This window comes from Myxocyprinus asiaticus, chromosome 10 (assembly GCF_019703515.2).
Source record: "Myxocyprinus asiaticus isolate MX2 ecotype Aquarium Trade chromosome 10, UBuf_Myxa_2, whole genome shotgun sequence".
NCBI lineage: Eukaryota > Metazoa > Chordata > Actinopteri > Cypriniformes > Catostomidae > Myxocyprinus > Myxocyprinus asiaticus.
The window spans coordinates 16,843,688-16,862,628 of NC_059353.1; the positions used below are offsets into that span (position 1 = coordinate 16,843,688).

The following is an 18,941-nucleotide window of genomic DNA, read 5'->3' on the forward strand; positions in this document are numbered from 1 at the left end:
TATTTTGGTTGCCTTTAACACCCTCATGTGGCCACTGAGTAAAATGAACCATCTGAGAAACTTCATTTCAGTGCATGTAGTGTTTTTCCACATTACACTCGAGAATTGCACATTTTGTTCTGGGCATGTGGAAATAAACAACCACGGACCTCATATACTGGTTAATATAATCTTTAATCAACTGAGTAATGCAGGGTTGTACAGCAAGATTTATTTTCTGAATGGCATTTTTAAACATTTTCCCGAATATACTAAAAGCATGAGTTATCATTTGTTCTTTTTCTCAAAGTGCTTACTTTACAAGCTGTAATAGAAAACATGTCAGTGGCTTTTTTGAACAACCAGGGACTGAATGGAGGCTTAAGCTTCAATATGAATTTGATGGATTAAAATCGAAACAATAACTTGTCAACATATACCCTTCAATTATTCCTTCACTCACACACCCAAAAACACAACTGTTAATGTGTGGTTTCAGGGGACTTGTTGTTTGCCATGTATTCTTTGCCAAAACTTTGTCATTGTTTTGTAAGTGTAATGAGTTCTTATGGTTGTAGGATTCAGTAACATTCGTTTTTAAACTCTGATATAGAGTTCCTGTTTGCATGTGTATTAGAGTTACAGTACATCTGGATTTACTCAATACGCTCCTGCAACCTAATGGAATGAAAAAAGTCAAACTTATCAAGGCCTGCTTCAAGAATAAACATTAACAAGGCATGAAGGGTTTATATCTACACATTTTTGTAAAGCAGTATCTGTAAATGGTTCAGTATTCAACAGTGTGCTGTAAAACTGGACAATGACTCTGGTGTAAACAGCCTGCATTACTTCTTGGAAGGTCCTCCTGAGCAAACTACACTTCCAGTGACTCACCCTTATCCTTCACATAGAGGCTAGCATCTAGCCTCAACACTTTGGTCTTAATCATCTATTTTAGCCATACATCTTTCCATTTCAATCCACTTATGTTTGTCCATTTTGTTCAAATGACTATTTCTTCCACTGGGTTATTTTATTTTTTTTTTCTCATTTCAGCTCATTATCTTCAGGTTGACTCCAGAGGTGAACAGCATGTACTTTTGACATACATAGTTAAGAACAGTCTAGCATTACTGTGTTTATCTTAAGATATCACAGTGATTTAGTTTTGTTCTTGGTCCCAAAGTGACAGATGAGGAGTCTGCATATGTGCATGCGAGTGCACTATAGACAGATACTGTATATTTATACCACAGAGGTTAGCCTATATTACATACATATACAAAAGTCAGACTGAAGCATTGATTTGTTCAGAGAGAGGGCGTGAGGAACAAAACTACACTGTACACCTTGATTTGATGACAAAAAAAGGCAGTAGAGAGGGACAAAATCAGATGACTTCTTGAAATTCCCCTCTCCGGAGAGTACAAAGTCCAAAGATAATGCTGGCTTGTTCCACATCATGGTTAATCCCCACTCTCATTACGGAAAACATCACTGAAATGCAATACAGCATATGCATGGTAAGCACTTTCGGATTAAACGCGCATGCCATCTTAGTTTTTCCTGGTATTTCTCGGGATGCAGTGCCTTGGTATATGAGGGAATTTTCCTCATCACTATGTAATTATTTGAATGGCTTGTGTCCATAGTTTTCCACGGCACTGCAGGATGCATACCAGCCATAAAGGCAGCAATTGTGGGGTAAAATATGAGGCTGGTCTGGTACACACATCAACTGCTCTCTGACTGCAAAATCCATTTACAGTGTAGATTATTTAAAAAAATGATGATGCGGCACTTCAAATTGACTATTTCAAGTGGCACCAATAACTTAGAACAGTTTTGGTAGTGTATTCCATGTGTCAATCCCTTCCTGACTGTAAATGATTGAGTAGAAAAGGGTAAAACCGCATGACGCGTATCCGAAAAGGCTCTAAGCTGCCATTGAAAAGGGTATTTGATGGAAGTATCATTCAAATATGAGAATTTTATGTGATTACAAACATTACAAAGTTTTGATTTCATGACAATAATAAAGCAGCTTGGCCCTGGACACTAATTAAAGATTTAGAAAAATAAAGGATGAAAAAAGTAATAACAGCAGGAAAAGCTAAAATGGATTTAGAATCATGATTTCTTATTGTACACTATTATATCACTTAAGCTTATCTTTAACAGAGGCTAAAACCAAACTTGAAGTACTGTATCTGTAAGCTTTAGTCTGTACATAATGTATATATTTTGTTCATTGTGTATGTATGTGTTCGCTCAAGGAATATCTTATTTGAAGCACGCAGAGCAATGTCCACTGTCCTAACAGAGAGTGGAAAGTTTCACTTGACTGATGCCTCTTCCACACACAGCAGTCTCTTCATACCTCTAGCTTCATGCAAACACACATTGACCCATACATACACAATTAGATACACTCTTTCCTTAAAAACTCACAAAGGTGAAGCATGTGCAGAGACAGACTTGATTATTTAGTGTCTTCAGAGAACATGATTTCCAGCAAACAGTCCGACAAAAAGTTGTCCATTATTACGTCCAGTACTTGAAGTGCCAGTGCCCCAAGATTTTCTTAATTGTTAACTTCCTTTTTCCAGGCTGACGGGATTGTTGACAAGTTCTGGGATTGTCATCCGTACGATGTTTCTCAAACACAGTCGGGGTGGCTGATTGGACACAAGATTGCTACTGCTAAGTGCAGCACTTTGAAATATTAAACTAAAGAAAAGAAACAAACAAATGTGGCAAAAATACATTAAAATTGTCTTAAGTAGCACCTCAAAGCTAAAGTCTATTGCACATTTCAAAATGATCCAAAAAACAAAACAGAGTCATAGGTACGTACAACAAATCCAAAACATATGAATGTACTGTGGGTTAAAAGGTATTAGAGATGCAGTCAACCCTGTCTTAAAGACCATGGCCTATTTATTTTTTCTTTAGATGGACTTGATTTCAATTTCATCCACTCTCCCATGATTGTTAAATCAACACATTGTCATTTACATTTTTGAGTTTTAAGACCAGTCTTTAGCATGGTTAGAGGAACTGTGATTAAGATTACTTACATAAAAGTGCAATAAAAGAAAGAAATAATCAAACAGCCATAAAAACAATCATACTTGATTTAAAAAAGGAACAACGAAAACAATGGGCGCATTTTATGCCAATGTTGCTGCATAGCTGGGTTCAGTTTAAAGCGATTTCTTCAAAAACATGTTGGAGGAGTTCGATACTATCACAATGTTAAGTGCTTGCCAAATTATGTCCATTCGAGAGTCTGCTTTTCAAAAACTTTTTTTTTTGTATTTCATTAGCTGGACCAGTTCTTGGAGTACAATAGCACAGACAAACCCTCTGGTATCAAAAGTCTGATCTCGGATGAAAATTGGTGATGCGAGTTCACAGGCAGGTCATATCTGGTGGGTCAGAGGTTAAAGTAGCAGTCGCAGTTCCTCCACTGACCAAGAAAACAGCGATACTTGATTTTGATTGGCCAGAGCTTGCGTGGCCTCCTCTATTTGCTGCTGTTGCCGTCTGATGGCTGTGCCCGTTGTTGTTTACCTCTCCATCCAGTGTTTCAGTGGAGATGACCCATGTGGAAGGACGCCACCTTTTCAAAGAATAAGGTGTCTTCACACGCTTCTTAATCTTCTCTGCCGATTCAGCCTTTCCCTCTTGTGACACGGCCTCATCTACCAGAGAGAAGGGCAAATCTTACAGAAAATATTTAACAAACATACTTGATTACAATAACAAAGAAACATGGAAACTTGAGTCTGAGACATGGAATCGAATCCACCCCACAAAATCAAAATTAGAATTTTGTGCTACAGTATATGTTAGCAAATTCCTAAACACTGACAAAATTAACTTTTAGCAGATATATGCATTTACAATTAACAATTACATCTAATCTTTCTCTTTCAGGAAAACAGACCAAAAATACTGATGACTCATAATGCACTACACAGATTTTTGCCCGATCAAAATTCTCTCTTGAATGAGAATGTCTCTACCCCTGCAACTGACCAGCCGGTAACAAATCATGGCTCATGGCTGTGATGAAAGTAATGCCTATTGACAATAAAAAAAATGTCCCACCCAAACTTCATGTTTTAATAGGAAAATCCAGCAGAAAACTACACCCATCAAGTAATTTCATGGGGTCTTTAAGTCAAAACGAAACGTGTAGTCACATACTGCAGTTCAGTCTGTCGCTCATTTGCTCTTTTGAATATGCGCTCACTTGTTCATGTATTACATAGCAGTGTTTTTTTCTTAAAAAATCCCTAAAAACGTAACATTTGAAAAAATATATGAAACTAATTATCCTGCAACAGGGTTCCTAAAACTAACTAGAAGCATATGCAAAACAAACTGAATTTGGGACTCAGATAAAAGACAAAGGCTTTAGACTTTACTTTGAAATGGGCTTTAAAGACTTGTGACTTGACCTAGAATTGGCCTTGAAAGACTTGAAACTTGACTTGAACTCATGACAAAAGACTAAGTCCTAAGAATTGACCTTAAATTGGTTTAGAAAGACTTGAGGCTTGACTTGGACTAGTGACAAAAGACTAAAATGTATTGAGACTTGACATGGTCTCCCCGGCCTGAATTGGGCGGCAGAGGAGTGTGATGAGGAGGAGGGCGTGGCCGGGTGTTTTTGTTTCTTTATGTTCTGTTGGTTCCTGCCTCCTCTATGCCCATCCTTACCAGTTACAGTGTGGTTATTGTTTGCGGCTGTGCTGACACACACACTGGTTTCTCCACCCTGCTCTTAGAGAAAGTGTTAATCAGGTATGGTTTAAGCCTGTCTCAACATTGATAAAGACACAGGTTGTAAAATCAAGATGGTACAGTAGCTGTGTTTTGGAATATGTTAACTGGTTTCTTGCTTTTCCAAGCTAGTGCACATCTGACCTGCCAAAATTTTCTAAAAACCAGCTTGACCACCTTAAAGAGATAGTTTTTTGAAGAGGTGCATATCAGGCTACAACGTAGGCTACGCTGTAACCACCGTAGCTATGCATAGCCTATGACGTAGGTTCGACGCAGAAGCATAAATCGGCCTTAAGACGGCATCCCATCTGAAATAAAAAATTACTTGGAACGCTCTACACAGGCAGCTACACAACTAGTGCAAGGGATACCCAACTCACAACTGATTCCAATAGAGTTTGAAGTTAGCTAGCTGCTACAATGCAAACCTCTAATAAACATAAAAATACATAGCACATAAGTATTGGGTAAAATAGGCAAATTTTTATTCAGAAACTAGATGTGTCAATAGATTAAACTAGATTAAATACTTAATCATTAATTTCATGCTTCTAAAAGTTTAAGGACGTATCATTTTATATGGTTATGACCTGCATCTTGATTTTTAGCATTGTAATTAAGTTTGATTATTTTAATATAACCTATTTTCTTTTTTATATAGTTTTAAGTCATCTCATGGCCCTTTTGGAAGTTTGTTAAGGCCCCCAAGTGGGCCCCAGCTCCCTGGTTGTCTTGGAAGATAGCATAATGTTGCTACCTAACTTTTGGAACAGCATTCATGTTGGGAGTGTCCGTATGATCCCTTAAAATGATGTCTAGGTTGGCAGGTCACTAGATTTCGAAACAGAGCCAGAAAATATTAAAATTGTTACCCAAAAGAGAGGAATCCTGGGAACTTGCTGACAGATCCAGAGAGTTTGGCCGCTCAGGTCTCCTGGGTTTGGGCTGTCTCAGTGGAATACCATCCCTCCTGTCTGGTGCCACTGGGGGGCAGTTTAATGTCTCAATCTGCCCCTCTGCAGGGGCTAATGCACAAACACAGCCCACCGTGACAGAGGCAGTTGTGTGGATGTTGCTGTTGTTGTTATTCGAGTTGGTACGGCCGGAGTGATCTCGCGCCGCCGGCTGCTCTCTCCTCAGCAGAGGCTCGTGTTCGTCAGGGCTGGAGTTGATGTTGAGACGGCTGTCTTCTCCACTCAGCTGACTCTGGAGTAGAGGAACCCCGCTTTCACCCTGTGGTCCGGCTGGGTTTGTGTTCCCAAATGCATCAGATGTGCCAGCGCCGTTGCCCCCTCCGTATCCGTTAACAACGCCAACGGCCACACCGCTACGCACACTGGGCCCATTGTTGGTGACGGTGACCAAGTGTGGCTCCACGGCTGCTACTGTGTTCATCTTGGCTACGCCCGTCTCCACCTGTTTCAGATTAGACTTGTGCTTGCCGAACTTCAGCCGTGTCGACGAGGACTCCCTGCCAGGGTTTTTTGTGTTGAGCGGTAGGCTGGTTGGCCGCTTGGGGAGATTCTGCTGTTTGGGTAGCGGGAACATGGCTGTAGGAGCATCGCCCATTCCACTGCCACCCACCCCGAAATCGGCCTGACCAGCGGCCCCGGATCCTCCAGTCACTTCTGCTGCGAGTTTGATCAAGGGGTAGAGGAGGCTGGAACTGCCCGAGCTGAGTGGGTCTGGAGCACTGAACTGCTTTTGTGAATGCTCCATCAAATTCTCATCTGAGCTTTCTTTCAGGTTCTTGTCAACCTCCTTAGGGTCCAGTTTAGTGGTTTCCAGGTCTTCTTCTGTAAGCTGAAGGCACACAGGTACACTCCCCCCTGCTCCTGCCTCCTCAGAGTGGCCTGATTCAGAGATGGTGGTCATGATGGTGCTAGGCGTCAGGCCAGTCGTAGTGGTCGTGGTAGACAGACTTGCGCCACTGGTCTCTGGGCTGGGCAGCCGAGCTTGGGCCTGAGCCTGCTGCCTCTCGTAGTTTATAGAGTTTCGGTTCTTCTCTCCCGGAACTGTTACGCCACTGCTGATGCCACCCACAGAGGAGGTGCCAGAGGTGGAGACATCACCTGGGAGGTTCTTCACCATGCCCTCATGATCTTCGATGTAAGAGGACGAAGAGTAATCTGGATAAGAGCCCATTTTAGGAGCCCTGCGACTGTGGGTGAGGTTCCTACAAGAACATAAAGAGAAGAGTGGTCAAAACTGATAACAAATGGTCTATCTAAATTAAAGTTGAAGTGTGCACTGAAAAAAATCCTTAATGATTTTTGGTTTAGTTTTTATGTTAACTGTTTTTTTTTTGTTTGTTTGTTTTTTCAGTAAAAATATCTAAATATAGGTATTTTTGGTCTTACTGCATTGAAACTTTTTTTTAGGCTGAGGCTTTCACTTCCAATTTTTTTTTTTACAAATCTGCCAGTGCAATAAAATACACTTGTATTAAAAATACATGATTTGAAAAAACAAGTCTAAATATCTTATGCAGTGTTGCTTCTCAAGTAAATTTATCAAGTAATCTGTCTCGTTTTTTAGTCCTAAAGTCCTTTAAACAAAAGGAAATATATTTTTTTGTAGTACAATTTCTGCACAAGTAGCATCACCAAAGGAATTATCAAAATAATTACTGTTTTTAAACAGGTTTCCCAAACACTCCCCCTGTCTGTCATTGGTCGAGAAAATAGATGGTCAGGATAGTGTCAGGCTGGTTGGAATGCTCAGTCCAACTGAGCAAAGTTTTGATACCGCCACAGTGTTACACGTTTTGAGGAAAATCAATCAAACAATGGCTTACATATATTTGTCTCTACATATTAAGCTACGATATAAGAAAGTATTTTAACATGAAAAAAAAACTACACACTTCAGCTTTAAAATAAACAAAGTTAAGGAATGACTACAGCCATGAAGAAACAGGCAGACAGTCTGGTGGAAAAAACCTAATTACAAAAGCCATGTCAAGAACAATTATGCATGTACTGCAATAAACAAACAGCTGCCTCATTTATTTATGAGCGGTGAGACTGTGTGAGGTGAACTCAGACCTCTCGTTCTGCAGTGCTGTGCTCATGGGATTGATGGTGGGGCTAACGGGTTTGTTCCTTTCCCAGATCAGCAGAAGTTCTGCCATCCGCTCCTCTGCACACTGTGCTGTCAGACGAGCCTCTGCGTCTTGATCCCAGCAATCCTCCATAGTCTCCTTTAGAGAGCGCACGGCCTGAGAGAAAGACAAAGTAAAAAAATGTACGTTTAATTGTTTAAAAAAGTAATAGCACACTTCTGCTCAAAAAGTCTCATGATTTGAGGTCTCATTCATGTCCATAGCACAAACGGTGCAGTACGAGTTGTGTTTAATGCTTAAAGTTAGGGTCTTTTTTTTAAAATCTTTAATCTAAGTATAAGCAGTTGTTCTAGCCATGCTAAGTTTGGCAGTGAACAGCATGGCCAGACCAACACTGAACCAGCACTAATCAGCCTGGAGCAGTAAGGAAATTCATGATCTTTTTTTAGCAGGAAAATTAAATGCACAGAATACAAAAATGTTCTGCATTGTTCCACTCTAATAAGTTTGTAATGCTTGCAACATGACAAAATAAGGTAACTAAATCAACTAAGGTAACTATAGGGCTGGGAAAGAGCTTCTGCTGAACTTGCAGTAGTAATCTGACCACTTCCTGTGACAAGAACAGAATTTGATGATGTCAGTGGCTCACCAGGCTGTTCTCCTTCCAGGCCTCTGGGAACTTGGGTCTCTGTTTCTCTCTGGACACGAGCACCTGCATGTCCTCAAAAGAGGGGTGGTTCCCCGCCTCCGCCTGAAAGGCCATCTGGTATTCTGGCACGGTCTCCCCTTTAAAAATACAAAATGAAAGTCAGTCTTAAGAGGCCTCCACACCCTCTGCACTCTCCAGAATGACTGAAAAACACTTAATTCATATAGAATATGGAGAACCCTTCTAGTCTATTAACATAATAAGCAGAATGAAAAGAGTTTTTGAGTGCATTTACATGCCTGATCTTACACCAATTATGCTTAATAAGCTGACAATGTGTTTGGTCATGTAAACGGTTTTCCTTTATCTGGGTAGATCAAAAACCAAATGATACCCAAAAATGATAATTCTCTCATCATTTACTCACCCTTATGACATCTCAAACTCGTTTGACTTTCTTCTGTGAAATGCAAATGAAGATATTTTGATGGAGATATGATGTGACTATATCCATACAACGCAAGGAAACGGGGTCCAACACTTCTGAGCTCCAAAAGGAACATAAAGGCAGCATAAAGGTAATCCATAGAACTCGAGGGGTTTAATCCATGTCTTCTAAAGCGATATGATCGGTTTCGGGTGAGAACAGACCAAAATGTAAAAACATTTTCACTATAAATCTTGCCATCTGCAGTTTCCCAGGTGTAATCATTATTTGAAGCTCGATTACACTTCCTCACGCTTTGATGCATGCGCAAAGCACTGTACAGTGCAAGTACACGGGCAGAGCTCTGTGTATGCGTCAAGCGTGAAGCATAAAGGAGAGTAAATGATGAGTGAATTATCATTTTTGGGTGAAATATTCCTTTAAGCAAAAACCAATCAGCCAGGTAGATTTTTACCCAGTACCCCGAATTCACTCTGCATGTAAACACCTTCTTACCGGCCTATCCAATGTGCGCAAATGTTGTGCGCATGCCTGTTTGCGTTTTGAACTCAAAACCAGAGAATTACCCTATGATTTCAAATCTCATGTAAACATGGTTTTCTTGTGTTGTATGATTTTTTCAAATATGTTGATTTGTCACAGTTATCAGAGAATTGGTGTGTATGTAAGCACACTCTTTTGCAGTGACATAATGGTGTTGCCTAGTGTTTAATGATGTAGGGCATGGCTCTTCGACTGCTGTCTTCCAAGGGCCAGATTATCCAAATGAAAATTTGTGGGGGGTCAAACATTTTTAATTATCAGATCTCAGCACTTCCATAGAAAGTCAAACATGTTAACATGAAAAACAAAACTAAACACCCTTGATACTAAGTTTATATTAACATTAATATAATTAAACGTATTCAAATAAAATACTTATTAAAGATTATATTGATTAAAAAATGTATTCATATTCTGTTATATTGTACACCAGTACAATTCTCTACTAGTGGGTCCAGGTCGGTTCAGATAGGGTGGCACATAGCAGGGAAAGAACAACGCCAGGGTTTATCCGCCATTGAAAATTTGTCAAAATTGCTGAGGCAAATTATATTGATTATATTAATCTCGTGTTTGTCGATTTATATGCGCTAAATATGCTTCTCAAATGAAATGGTGCGATTGAAGCCTGGTTTTCGTGTGGCGCGAACCAACACAGAACCACTTGCAGCAATGATCTGCTCTGCTCTAACCTACTGGATCTCTGGAGCGCATGTGCGTCAACAGCTTCCCCCGATATTATGCCGCAGACCACAAAACTGATGTGACCTATTCAAATTCTTGTGAGAATTTTCTAATTTAAAGCACTATGGACAAAGTCCTCTCTAACAGTAGACATCTCTAACGTGCTAAACAGCACTGAGGAGGAAAAAAGACAACACTGTGTACCATGCACCAAAATAATGTTTTTTCAAATTACACCTCATTACTCTTACTAAACTGATCACGATTATAGTTGATTTTAGTAGTTTAAGAGCCTTGCCGTACGTCATTAAACACTAGGCTACACCACTAGGTCACAGCAAAGTGTGTCTTTAAATGCACACCAATTCTCTGATAACCACGACAAATCAACATTTAAAAAAAAAAATCAGACAACACAAGAAAACCATGTTTACATGAGATTTGAAACCATTGGGTAATTCTCTGCTTTTGACGTCAAAACGCAAACAGGAATGCGCACAACACTTGCGCACATTACATAGGCCGGTAAAGGTGTTTACTCTTTATACGTGCCCTTATAATTAAAAAAAACATTAACAACACTATGCACGATAAAAGAAAATGCGACCCAGGATGCACTAAATACAGGTTACGTTTAATGTGTTGGGTCGCCACTTGAGCCCCTTTCACACAGAGATCCCGGTATAAATCCTGGGAAATGTAATTCCGGCAACTGTTCTGGGACTGCAAAATTTGTTCATTCACACTGCAAGCGCTTTCCCGTAATCTGTGCTCATATTCACACACATCCCGGGACAATCCTGTAAAGATAAAAGTGACAGCTAATGTACAGCGTCTTGAGCTTACTGATAACTGCATATTTTTCTTGAGAAGCCTGCTCTTTCATCATCTTGTAAAAAATTATTTGCATACGGTAAAACTAAACAGACGGTTAATTTTATTGTCTGCACAGATGGCGAGAGTTTGTTGTCTCTCTATTTGCACGATAGCCAATTTTATTCATTTTATAATGGCAGTTAGTTCTACTTTTATAAATAGCTTATAAGATCATTTTTGTTTTGTTCGATGTTAATTGTTTTTGTGTTATTGGCCGCTGTCTACCAACTGAAATGCCTTTCAAGAACAATAAAGATTGAAAGCAAAAGTGATAACTGTCAAAAAAATAAATAAAAAGAAAATAAACTTCACAGTATTTTTTTTTTATTGTTCCCCTTTTTCTCCCAATTTGGAATGCCCAATTCCCAATGTGCTTTTTAAGTCCTCGTGGTCACGTAGTGATTCGCCTCAGTCCGGGTGGCGGAGGACGAATCCCAGTTGCCTCCACATCTGAGATCTCAACCCGTGCATCTTACCACGTGGCTTGTTGAGCGCGTTCCCACGGAGACATAGCGTGTGTGGAGGCTTCACGCCACCCACTGCGGCAACCACGCTCAACTCACCACGCGCCCACCGAGAACGAACCACATTATAGCGACCACGAGGAGGTTACCCCATGTGACTCTACCCTCCCTAGCAACCGGGCCAATTTGGTTGCTTAGGAGACCTGGCTGGAGTCACTCAGCATGCCCTGGGATTCGAACTAGCGAACTCCAGGGGTGGTAGCCAGCGTTTTTACCACTGAGCTACCCAGGCCCCAAATTCACAGTATTAAGGTGCAATGCAATATTATTAATATTAAATGACAGTAAAATTACATAAAAAAGAAAACAAAATAATTTTCAGTTATACTGCCCTGCAACAGTTAAGTTGGGCATTCGATTCAGTAATTGCGTTTGTAATTTCGTTTGATTCTAAACGGACCTACCTTCCTAAAAATGTAACCATACCGACAAGGTAACCATACTTTTTTTTTCTTCAGACATTTGCATTTATTACAATCAAAAATGATTATTCATTTGCTGTTTATTTGTCGATGTTTTTCTTTTTTTTCTGTCTTTTTTCTTTTTTTTTTTTTTGGACTAGCCGTTATTTTCTGTATGCGCTGCGATTAAGCAATGAGAACCATCGAGGCAAATGTCGTCTTTTTGATCATGATATCTACAAGCTGTAAAATGAAAATAAAAGCTATTTTTAGAGAAACAAACATGTATAATTTGGAACCTAATGTGTTGGAAAATAGCAATAAATTAATTTTCTGTATCGTTACATTCTCGCCGTTTATAGGGCTACGAAAATAAATGTATGAACAAACAGTTGGCCTGTCGTAAGGTTGCAAGTGCTGTGGCAACCTAAAAAGCTATATTGAGTCATTACAAAACTAGTAAAAGTATATCTGTTTGTGTTTCTTATGTAAGGGGGTCTTTAGCCTACCTACCATATTTTCACTTAGCCTACATTCATGTTCGCAGATTCTGTGGAATGATGTTCACGGAGATTGTTGGGGAGAGCAGGGCACAAACTAACACTTTTCGCTTTTCTTAAATTTGTGTAAACACTTGGGGTTCAAAGTATTTTTCTTTTTTCACATTAATTTTACACATGTCTGGTACAAATGTGTGGTCTTTTTTTATGAATACAGCGTGTACGTTTTTCGCCGTCTACCTGGGAAAAAGGAAAGTGTAATGTTACAACTTGCCCCGCCTACGGTGACAGGTGCAGGGCACATTGTAACATGAACATATTACAGCATAAAATCCACATCTATCTGTATCTGATCTAATTAAAATAAACAGAAGATAAACTAAAATAGTATGTCAATATAAGTCATTGATTAACTTTGTCATGTATAATATAGCAGTAATTTTGACACTTGACAATGAATACACAACAAAGCCACAGCTCTCTCCTACTTCAGGTTTGGAGTGTTCCCTGCATGAGATAGCACTTTTTTTTCGTCACAATTTACAAACTGGGTAACCATCATTATTATTTTTAAATACCCAAAGTATTCCTACATCACGTGATATTCCCTTATCACGTAAGGTTGGTGAAGCTGTACATGTAGCCGGTTGCTTTTTTAATGTAACTAATATTTACAATGGAAGCGTTCATTTCATTACTTGTATATTAAAAAAAAAAAAAAAAAAAAAAAAAAACAGAAAAAAATCCTGAGTCACACAATGTATGTTTTTTAAACAGCGGTACACAGTGAAACTGTTGAATCTCTATTCTACACACGTCATCATAAATACGTCATCACTACGACACGCGGCATTGACCTTGGCAATGTTACTAGGGTCTGATCCAGGGATCAAATTTTCTGGCATTCCGGCACCAGCTTGCGTTCACACAGAAGGCTCCCCGGCATTGATTCCGCCAATATCCCGGGATCAGAGCCCAGTGTGAATGTGGTTTTGATGTCCAATGTAAAATCTGGGTCCTGAAGCTAAACCAGTTGAAAATCAGTGTTCTACACCACCCCAGATGCATTTAAGCAACCACTCGTCTGACCACTTTTGAACGGATCACCTGAGATGGAGCTTAATCCAAGGTATAAACTGGGCCTTAGCCAGCAGTATAGCTACTTCCTGGTGGCTGTTTGTGTTGAGTCTTGTTTTTCACCTGGAAAAAGGTCAGTGCAGCGCATGAAGGTCTCCCAGTAGATGAGGCCAATGGCGTACATGTCCACCTGCTTTAAAGCCGACTCACAGTCCCTGAGGTTCACCGCACCCTCCAGCACTTCCGGGGCCATGTAGCGGATAGTGCCCACCTAAACAGCAGAACAGTGCAGGTGTAAGGGGGAAGAGTCTTCTATCATGAACATGGCCTATAACTGGGTCAACTCCTGATTTTACTGCTGATATATAGAATTAAGCAATGTTGTGAATATGGCAATAATTTTAGTGCGGTTATATTAAGCCATTTAGTTTCCTAAAGAGCATGTGACTACTTACAATTTAAACAGAAGAAAAATGGCATTAGTCTGTTTCAATGAATTGATTCAATGATTTGTTTGACTCCAAGTGGCATTTTTCATTTATTAAAATAAATGACTAAATATACAAAATGTATTACTATTTATTGTAATATTGTTGCATATATATATATATATATATATATATATATTTTTTTTTTTTAAATGAATAATTTAGTTAAAAAAAAAAAAAGCAGTGTGGGGGGCCTGGGTAGCTCAGCGAGTATTGACGCTGACTACCACCCCTGGAGTCACGAGTTCGAATCCAGGGCGTGCTGAGTGACTCCAGCCAGGTCTCCTAAGCAACCAAATTGGCCCAGTTGCTAGGGAGGGTAGAGTCACATGGGGTAACCTCCTCGTGGACGCTATAATGTGGTTCTCGCTCTCAGTGGGGCGCGTGGTGAGTTGTGCGTGGATGCCGAGGAGAATAGCGTGGGCCTCCACAGGCGCTATGTCTCCATGGTAACGCGCTCAACAAGCCACGTGATAAGATGTGCGGATTGATCTCTCAGACGCGGAGGCAACTGAGATTCGTCCTCCGCCACCCGGATTGAGGCAAGTCACTACGCCACCACGAGGACTTAGAGCGCATTGGGAATTCCAACATGGGGGAAAAAAACATGCGTGGAAAACATGCCTTGATTATGTTTAACTAGATTTTATTTCTGTGTTTAAGTTCATATTACACATTTTTAATGTTCTAGGCAACAATGGCTGTTTAATTGAAATTATGTTTCTTCTGGTTGAAAAAAAGAAAAAAACTCTTATGCCATTTTATTTTTTCAAATACTGAATATTGAATGTCATAAAAAAAAGACAAAAATCAATATTGCTCTGCTCTAGTTACAATAATGTGAGCTGCATGCAAGTGAGTGCGTGTTTAGGGGCTGACCTCACTGATGGCGGCGTTTTCCTCTTCACCAGGCCGTACGAGACGATTTCCCGTCAGCTTCATGGACAGACCAAAGTCACTGATAACACTCGTGCCATCATTCTTAACGAGAACATTACGGCTATTTAGATCCCGGTGTGAAACGGCAGGTTTATACAAATCTGGAAAAGGAAACAAATCCTTGTTACAACACTTTGAGAATTGTGTGACAGCTGTGTTTCATGAAATCAAGGCTTTCACACCTCTAATGGTGTCAAAGTAAACAATAATCAGAAAATGACAGGTGTCACTAAGTGCTTTCATGTGCTAGAGCAGGGGTCTTCACCGCTCTCAGTCCATTTACATGCACTTTAAAAGTTTGATTTCAGTCATTCTAGAACAATAATGAATCTTTTTAAAAAGTCATGTAAACGCTTCAGTTCGCTTTAGTTCAGACTCATACTAGTCTGACTTTTGCAAAGTTGGACAAACAGACCTACATAATATGCTTGTAGTTTGGCTTTGTCCAGCATGCATACTAGACCGATAATTGCTTTTTGGAACAATCGATTATCAGCAAAAATCTATACCCATAGTTTTTTATTTATTTATTTCTCCGTGTTACACTGTGCTCAGCACTGGAGGATTCTATAGTTTTTATGACAGTGGCAGAGGTCAAATGAAAACAATGACTGACACCTTGAGGGGATTTGCTGTATCTTTCATCACTGACAATATTCATCAAATTTTATCCTCACTTTAATGCATATTTTGTTATTTTGATAATCAAATGTGAGTATTCTGAAATGTGCTTTTTCAGCACATACTGTACATCATGTCTCCAACTTCATATCTTTAAAAAATAATCAACCTAATAAACCTCATCTGGTGAATATATAGGCTATAATAAGCTTAATTTGGTAAATACTTAAATATAGAGCATTATAACAGAGCCAAGTCTCCATTATTTCAAAATAAGAGTCCCTGGTGTGTTTTGGGCTTGTTATGTACCACGTTATTCACAAAATCATTATTACTGGAATTTTAGTAAAACAATAAACTGCATCTTGGAATTAATTTATTTGGGACACTTGTAGCCTCTGTCTGTGTCTGCCACAGTAACGAAAGACTTAGATATTTTTGAAAATATTTTATAAATCAATCTGAAAAACTATCAACCGATTAATCGGTTATCGGCCTTTTATGCCACCTTGGTTATCAGTATCGGCAAAATCCACTATCGGTCGACCTCTAATGTATACACATTGACTGGCCTTGGCATTGTGCTCATGCGTGTATTTATGACATGTCGACCTGGCATATTTGATGTGGCATGTGTCTAGATACTTAGACAGATAAAGACTGTAGGTCGACTTCGTAAAAATATACTGAAGCTCGAGTATAACGTAGTGTCCGATTCAAGGGTCTGCCCTACTGTTTGATCTTTAACTAACTTTTGTAAGAATTTTTTTTTTAAATATGTATAAACAAATATAAACAAATACTATTTTAAGTTAATTTCAACCAAAGCAAACGTTAAGAAGCTAAATTGCATCTAAATGTTTCATTGTCCCTTGCACATTAAAATGTAAATGCCTCAGTCTGTACACCAATAATGATTAAATTAGTGGCTTTACAATATAAGCATCATAACCAAACATGAAAACACATTAATATGGTACTATAGCCATGTTTCATAGGTGCAAACATCTGTTTCATTCTTCAGACTGGGTGATCACTTTCATGTGTGAAACTTTCTTTAACTTTTTATCACCTATCTGGTGATAAAACACATCAAGATATTCCACACAGTTCTCCAAATATAATGATTTTAATGGGTTTCCATTTGCACAACATAACCAACAGAGGGCGCTCATAGAAGCACATGATGAGAGTAATGGCTTCATGAGAATGCCCTCTCTCCCAGTTCTCCCCCATCCTCCATGTGCCAGGTGTCTGGTTCTAAAGTTCAGCTAGTAATGAGGGCAGTGGCAGAGAAATCTGAACTGCGGCTGTACCGAGATCAGTGTGTAATGAAGGGAGACACAGAAAGCTGGTGGAAGGCTGTTCTGAGATCAGTTTTTAATAACGGCAGGGCCAGAAACAGCTGAGCTGCAAATGAACTGAGGTCTGATGAGCTGCAAAATGTCTGCCGATCTCTGGCGACACGCCAGCACCCAAAGAAGACACAAATTAGCTGTGTGTTATCTCTTTTGCTCAGCGTGGTGGCCCTTTAAGAACCATCCAAAAAGCCGAAGGCTCAATTAGACACACACAAAAAAAAAAAAAACTAATGCGAGTTATTTTCATGATGTATTAGATGCTGAGCCCCCATTTAGTTTCCAAAGACAACGTCTCGGGTAACTAGTATATTTCAAACTGCCTATCTTAATCAAATGTTTTATTTAAGAAGCCTTTAACCACTGTCAGCTCAGAGAAGGCTGGTTCGATCTGACACAGCATTGCAGTCCACTGGCAGCTCAATGTTGGCCCAGCGATGGTCTTTGGGTGGATTCACACAGCTTTTTTTTTTTTTTTACCTATGTGGTTAGAGGCACAAGGCAGCAGACAGTACTAAGAGAGTGTTCCTTACAAATGTTTAAATCATGTCATCATTTACTCACCCTCATGTTGTTCCAAACCTGTATGACTTTCTTCTGTGAAACACAAAAGGAGATGTTAGGCAGTAAGTTAGTCTCAATCAACATTCACTTTCATTGCATATTTTTTCCATAAAATGAAAGTCAATGGTGACTGAAGCTCACTTTCGGGCAAACAACTCTTTTTGTGTTCTACAGAAGAACAGTCATGTGAGTGTGGAATAACATGAAGATGAGTGAATGATGTCTTACAAAGAAACTAGCCCTACAATTGGTCTGATATACAACATCAGAGGGACTGCAGAGAAAGCCATGTTTACAGCAATTTTGTGCAATCTGAGAAATCTCAAATGGTCTCCAGAAAATGGAGATTCTCAGAAACTCCACACCAGCACATACAGAAAACTTTGCCCGATATTATATTCAAACTAACTGGAACATACCGCATTCCATTTTTCTTCTATAAGACTTTATTAAAATCCTAGTCATAGATCTTACAAACATATTTTCATCTCCAAGGCATGTTATGATTTATATCTCCCACCAGACGTCTATTAAATTATATGCCAATCAAACTCACGTCAAACAAGGCATCAATCCTTAGCTGACATCAACTCAAAGGCAACTACAACCTTTTAATTTCAATATAAGATTTAAACTAGGTCATCAAATGATTTTAAGATCACAGCATTTCGAATAGCAATGAGTCTATGATCATCTTGAAAGTCTTGTAGCGGACAGACAACTAATGCTCATTTGTCTGTACTGCAAGATGGTGAAAAACCGAAAAGAAGGTATGTTATCATTTATTTCTCCCACCAGACTTCTACTAAATTATATGGCCATCATCACAGCCCTGGCAAACGAGCTATCAATCCTTAGCTGACACCACCTTAAAGGCAACTCCATTTTTTCAATTTTAAGATTGAACTTACAGATGATATGTGTATTTTCTGTGCAGCAAATGGAATTGCAAATATAATGGCCCCCGTCTGTGATTGGCCAAACAGAGTCCAGCCACCAAACTCGTGCCATTGCTATGTCAGACCGCTCAAACAAACAGAGCAATGTTTTGATAGAGCTGCAGCATTTATGCTATTTCATGCAATCTACTTTCGAATCACTTACTAATAGTTATATCAACATGATATCAATGAGTATGTTCCTGGTCTAATTGTGCATGATTCACTGGTTCATGTTATTTCAAAGTTTTTCTTAATCGCTTAATTAAAAACGTAATCTGCCTCTGAAACGACTTTAATTTTCATTGACATCACAAACCCCTCTTACTTTTGAACTCCTTCCCTCCAACCACCAGTCTAAATTCTGGTATGTAACTTTTCCAGTATCCATTTCCAAATGTATTAAATCAAGTCTCGCCTAACATTTTCTTCTCATTGAAAACGTCTCGGTTAAGTGAAACGTTACCGTGGCTCCCTGAGTGGGA

General features: G+C 39.3%; 1 protein-coding gene across 1 annotated transcript in view; it reads right to left on the reverse strand.

Moving 5' to 3' along the window:
• Positions 1 to 157: 157 nt before the first annotated feature.
• bmpr2b (bone morphogenetic protein receptor, type II b (serine/threonine kinase)) overlaps positions 158 to 18,941 on the reverse strand; it is a 109,475-nt gene continuing 90,691 nt past the window's right edge. Inside the window, exons 8-13 of the mRNA XM_051708816.1 lie at positions 14,916 to 15,076; positions 13,672 to 13,819; positions 8,496 to 8,632; positions 7,827 to 7,999; positions 5,652 to 6,955; positions 158 to 3,689 (exon numbers count right to left, since the gene is read on the reverse strand). Of these exons, the coding sequence (XP_051564776.1) occupies positions 3,397 to 3,689; positions 5,652 to 6,955; positions 7,827 to 7,999; positions 8,496 to 8,632; positions 13,672 to 13,819; positions 14,916 to 15,076 (2,216 nt within the window). The 3' untranslated portion in view covers positions 158 to 3,396. The remainder of the gene's footprint in view (positions 3,690 to 5,651; positions 6,956 to 7,826; positions 8,000 to 8,495; positions 8,633 to 13,671; positions 13,820 to 14,915; positions 15,077 to 18,941) is intronic.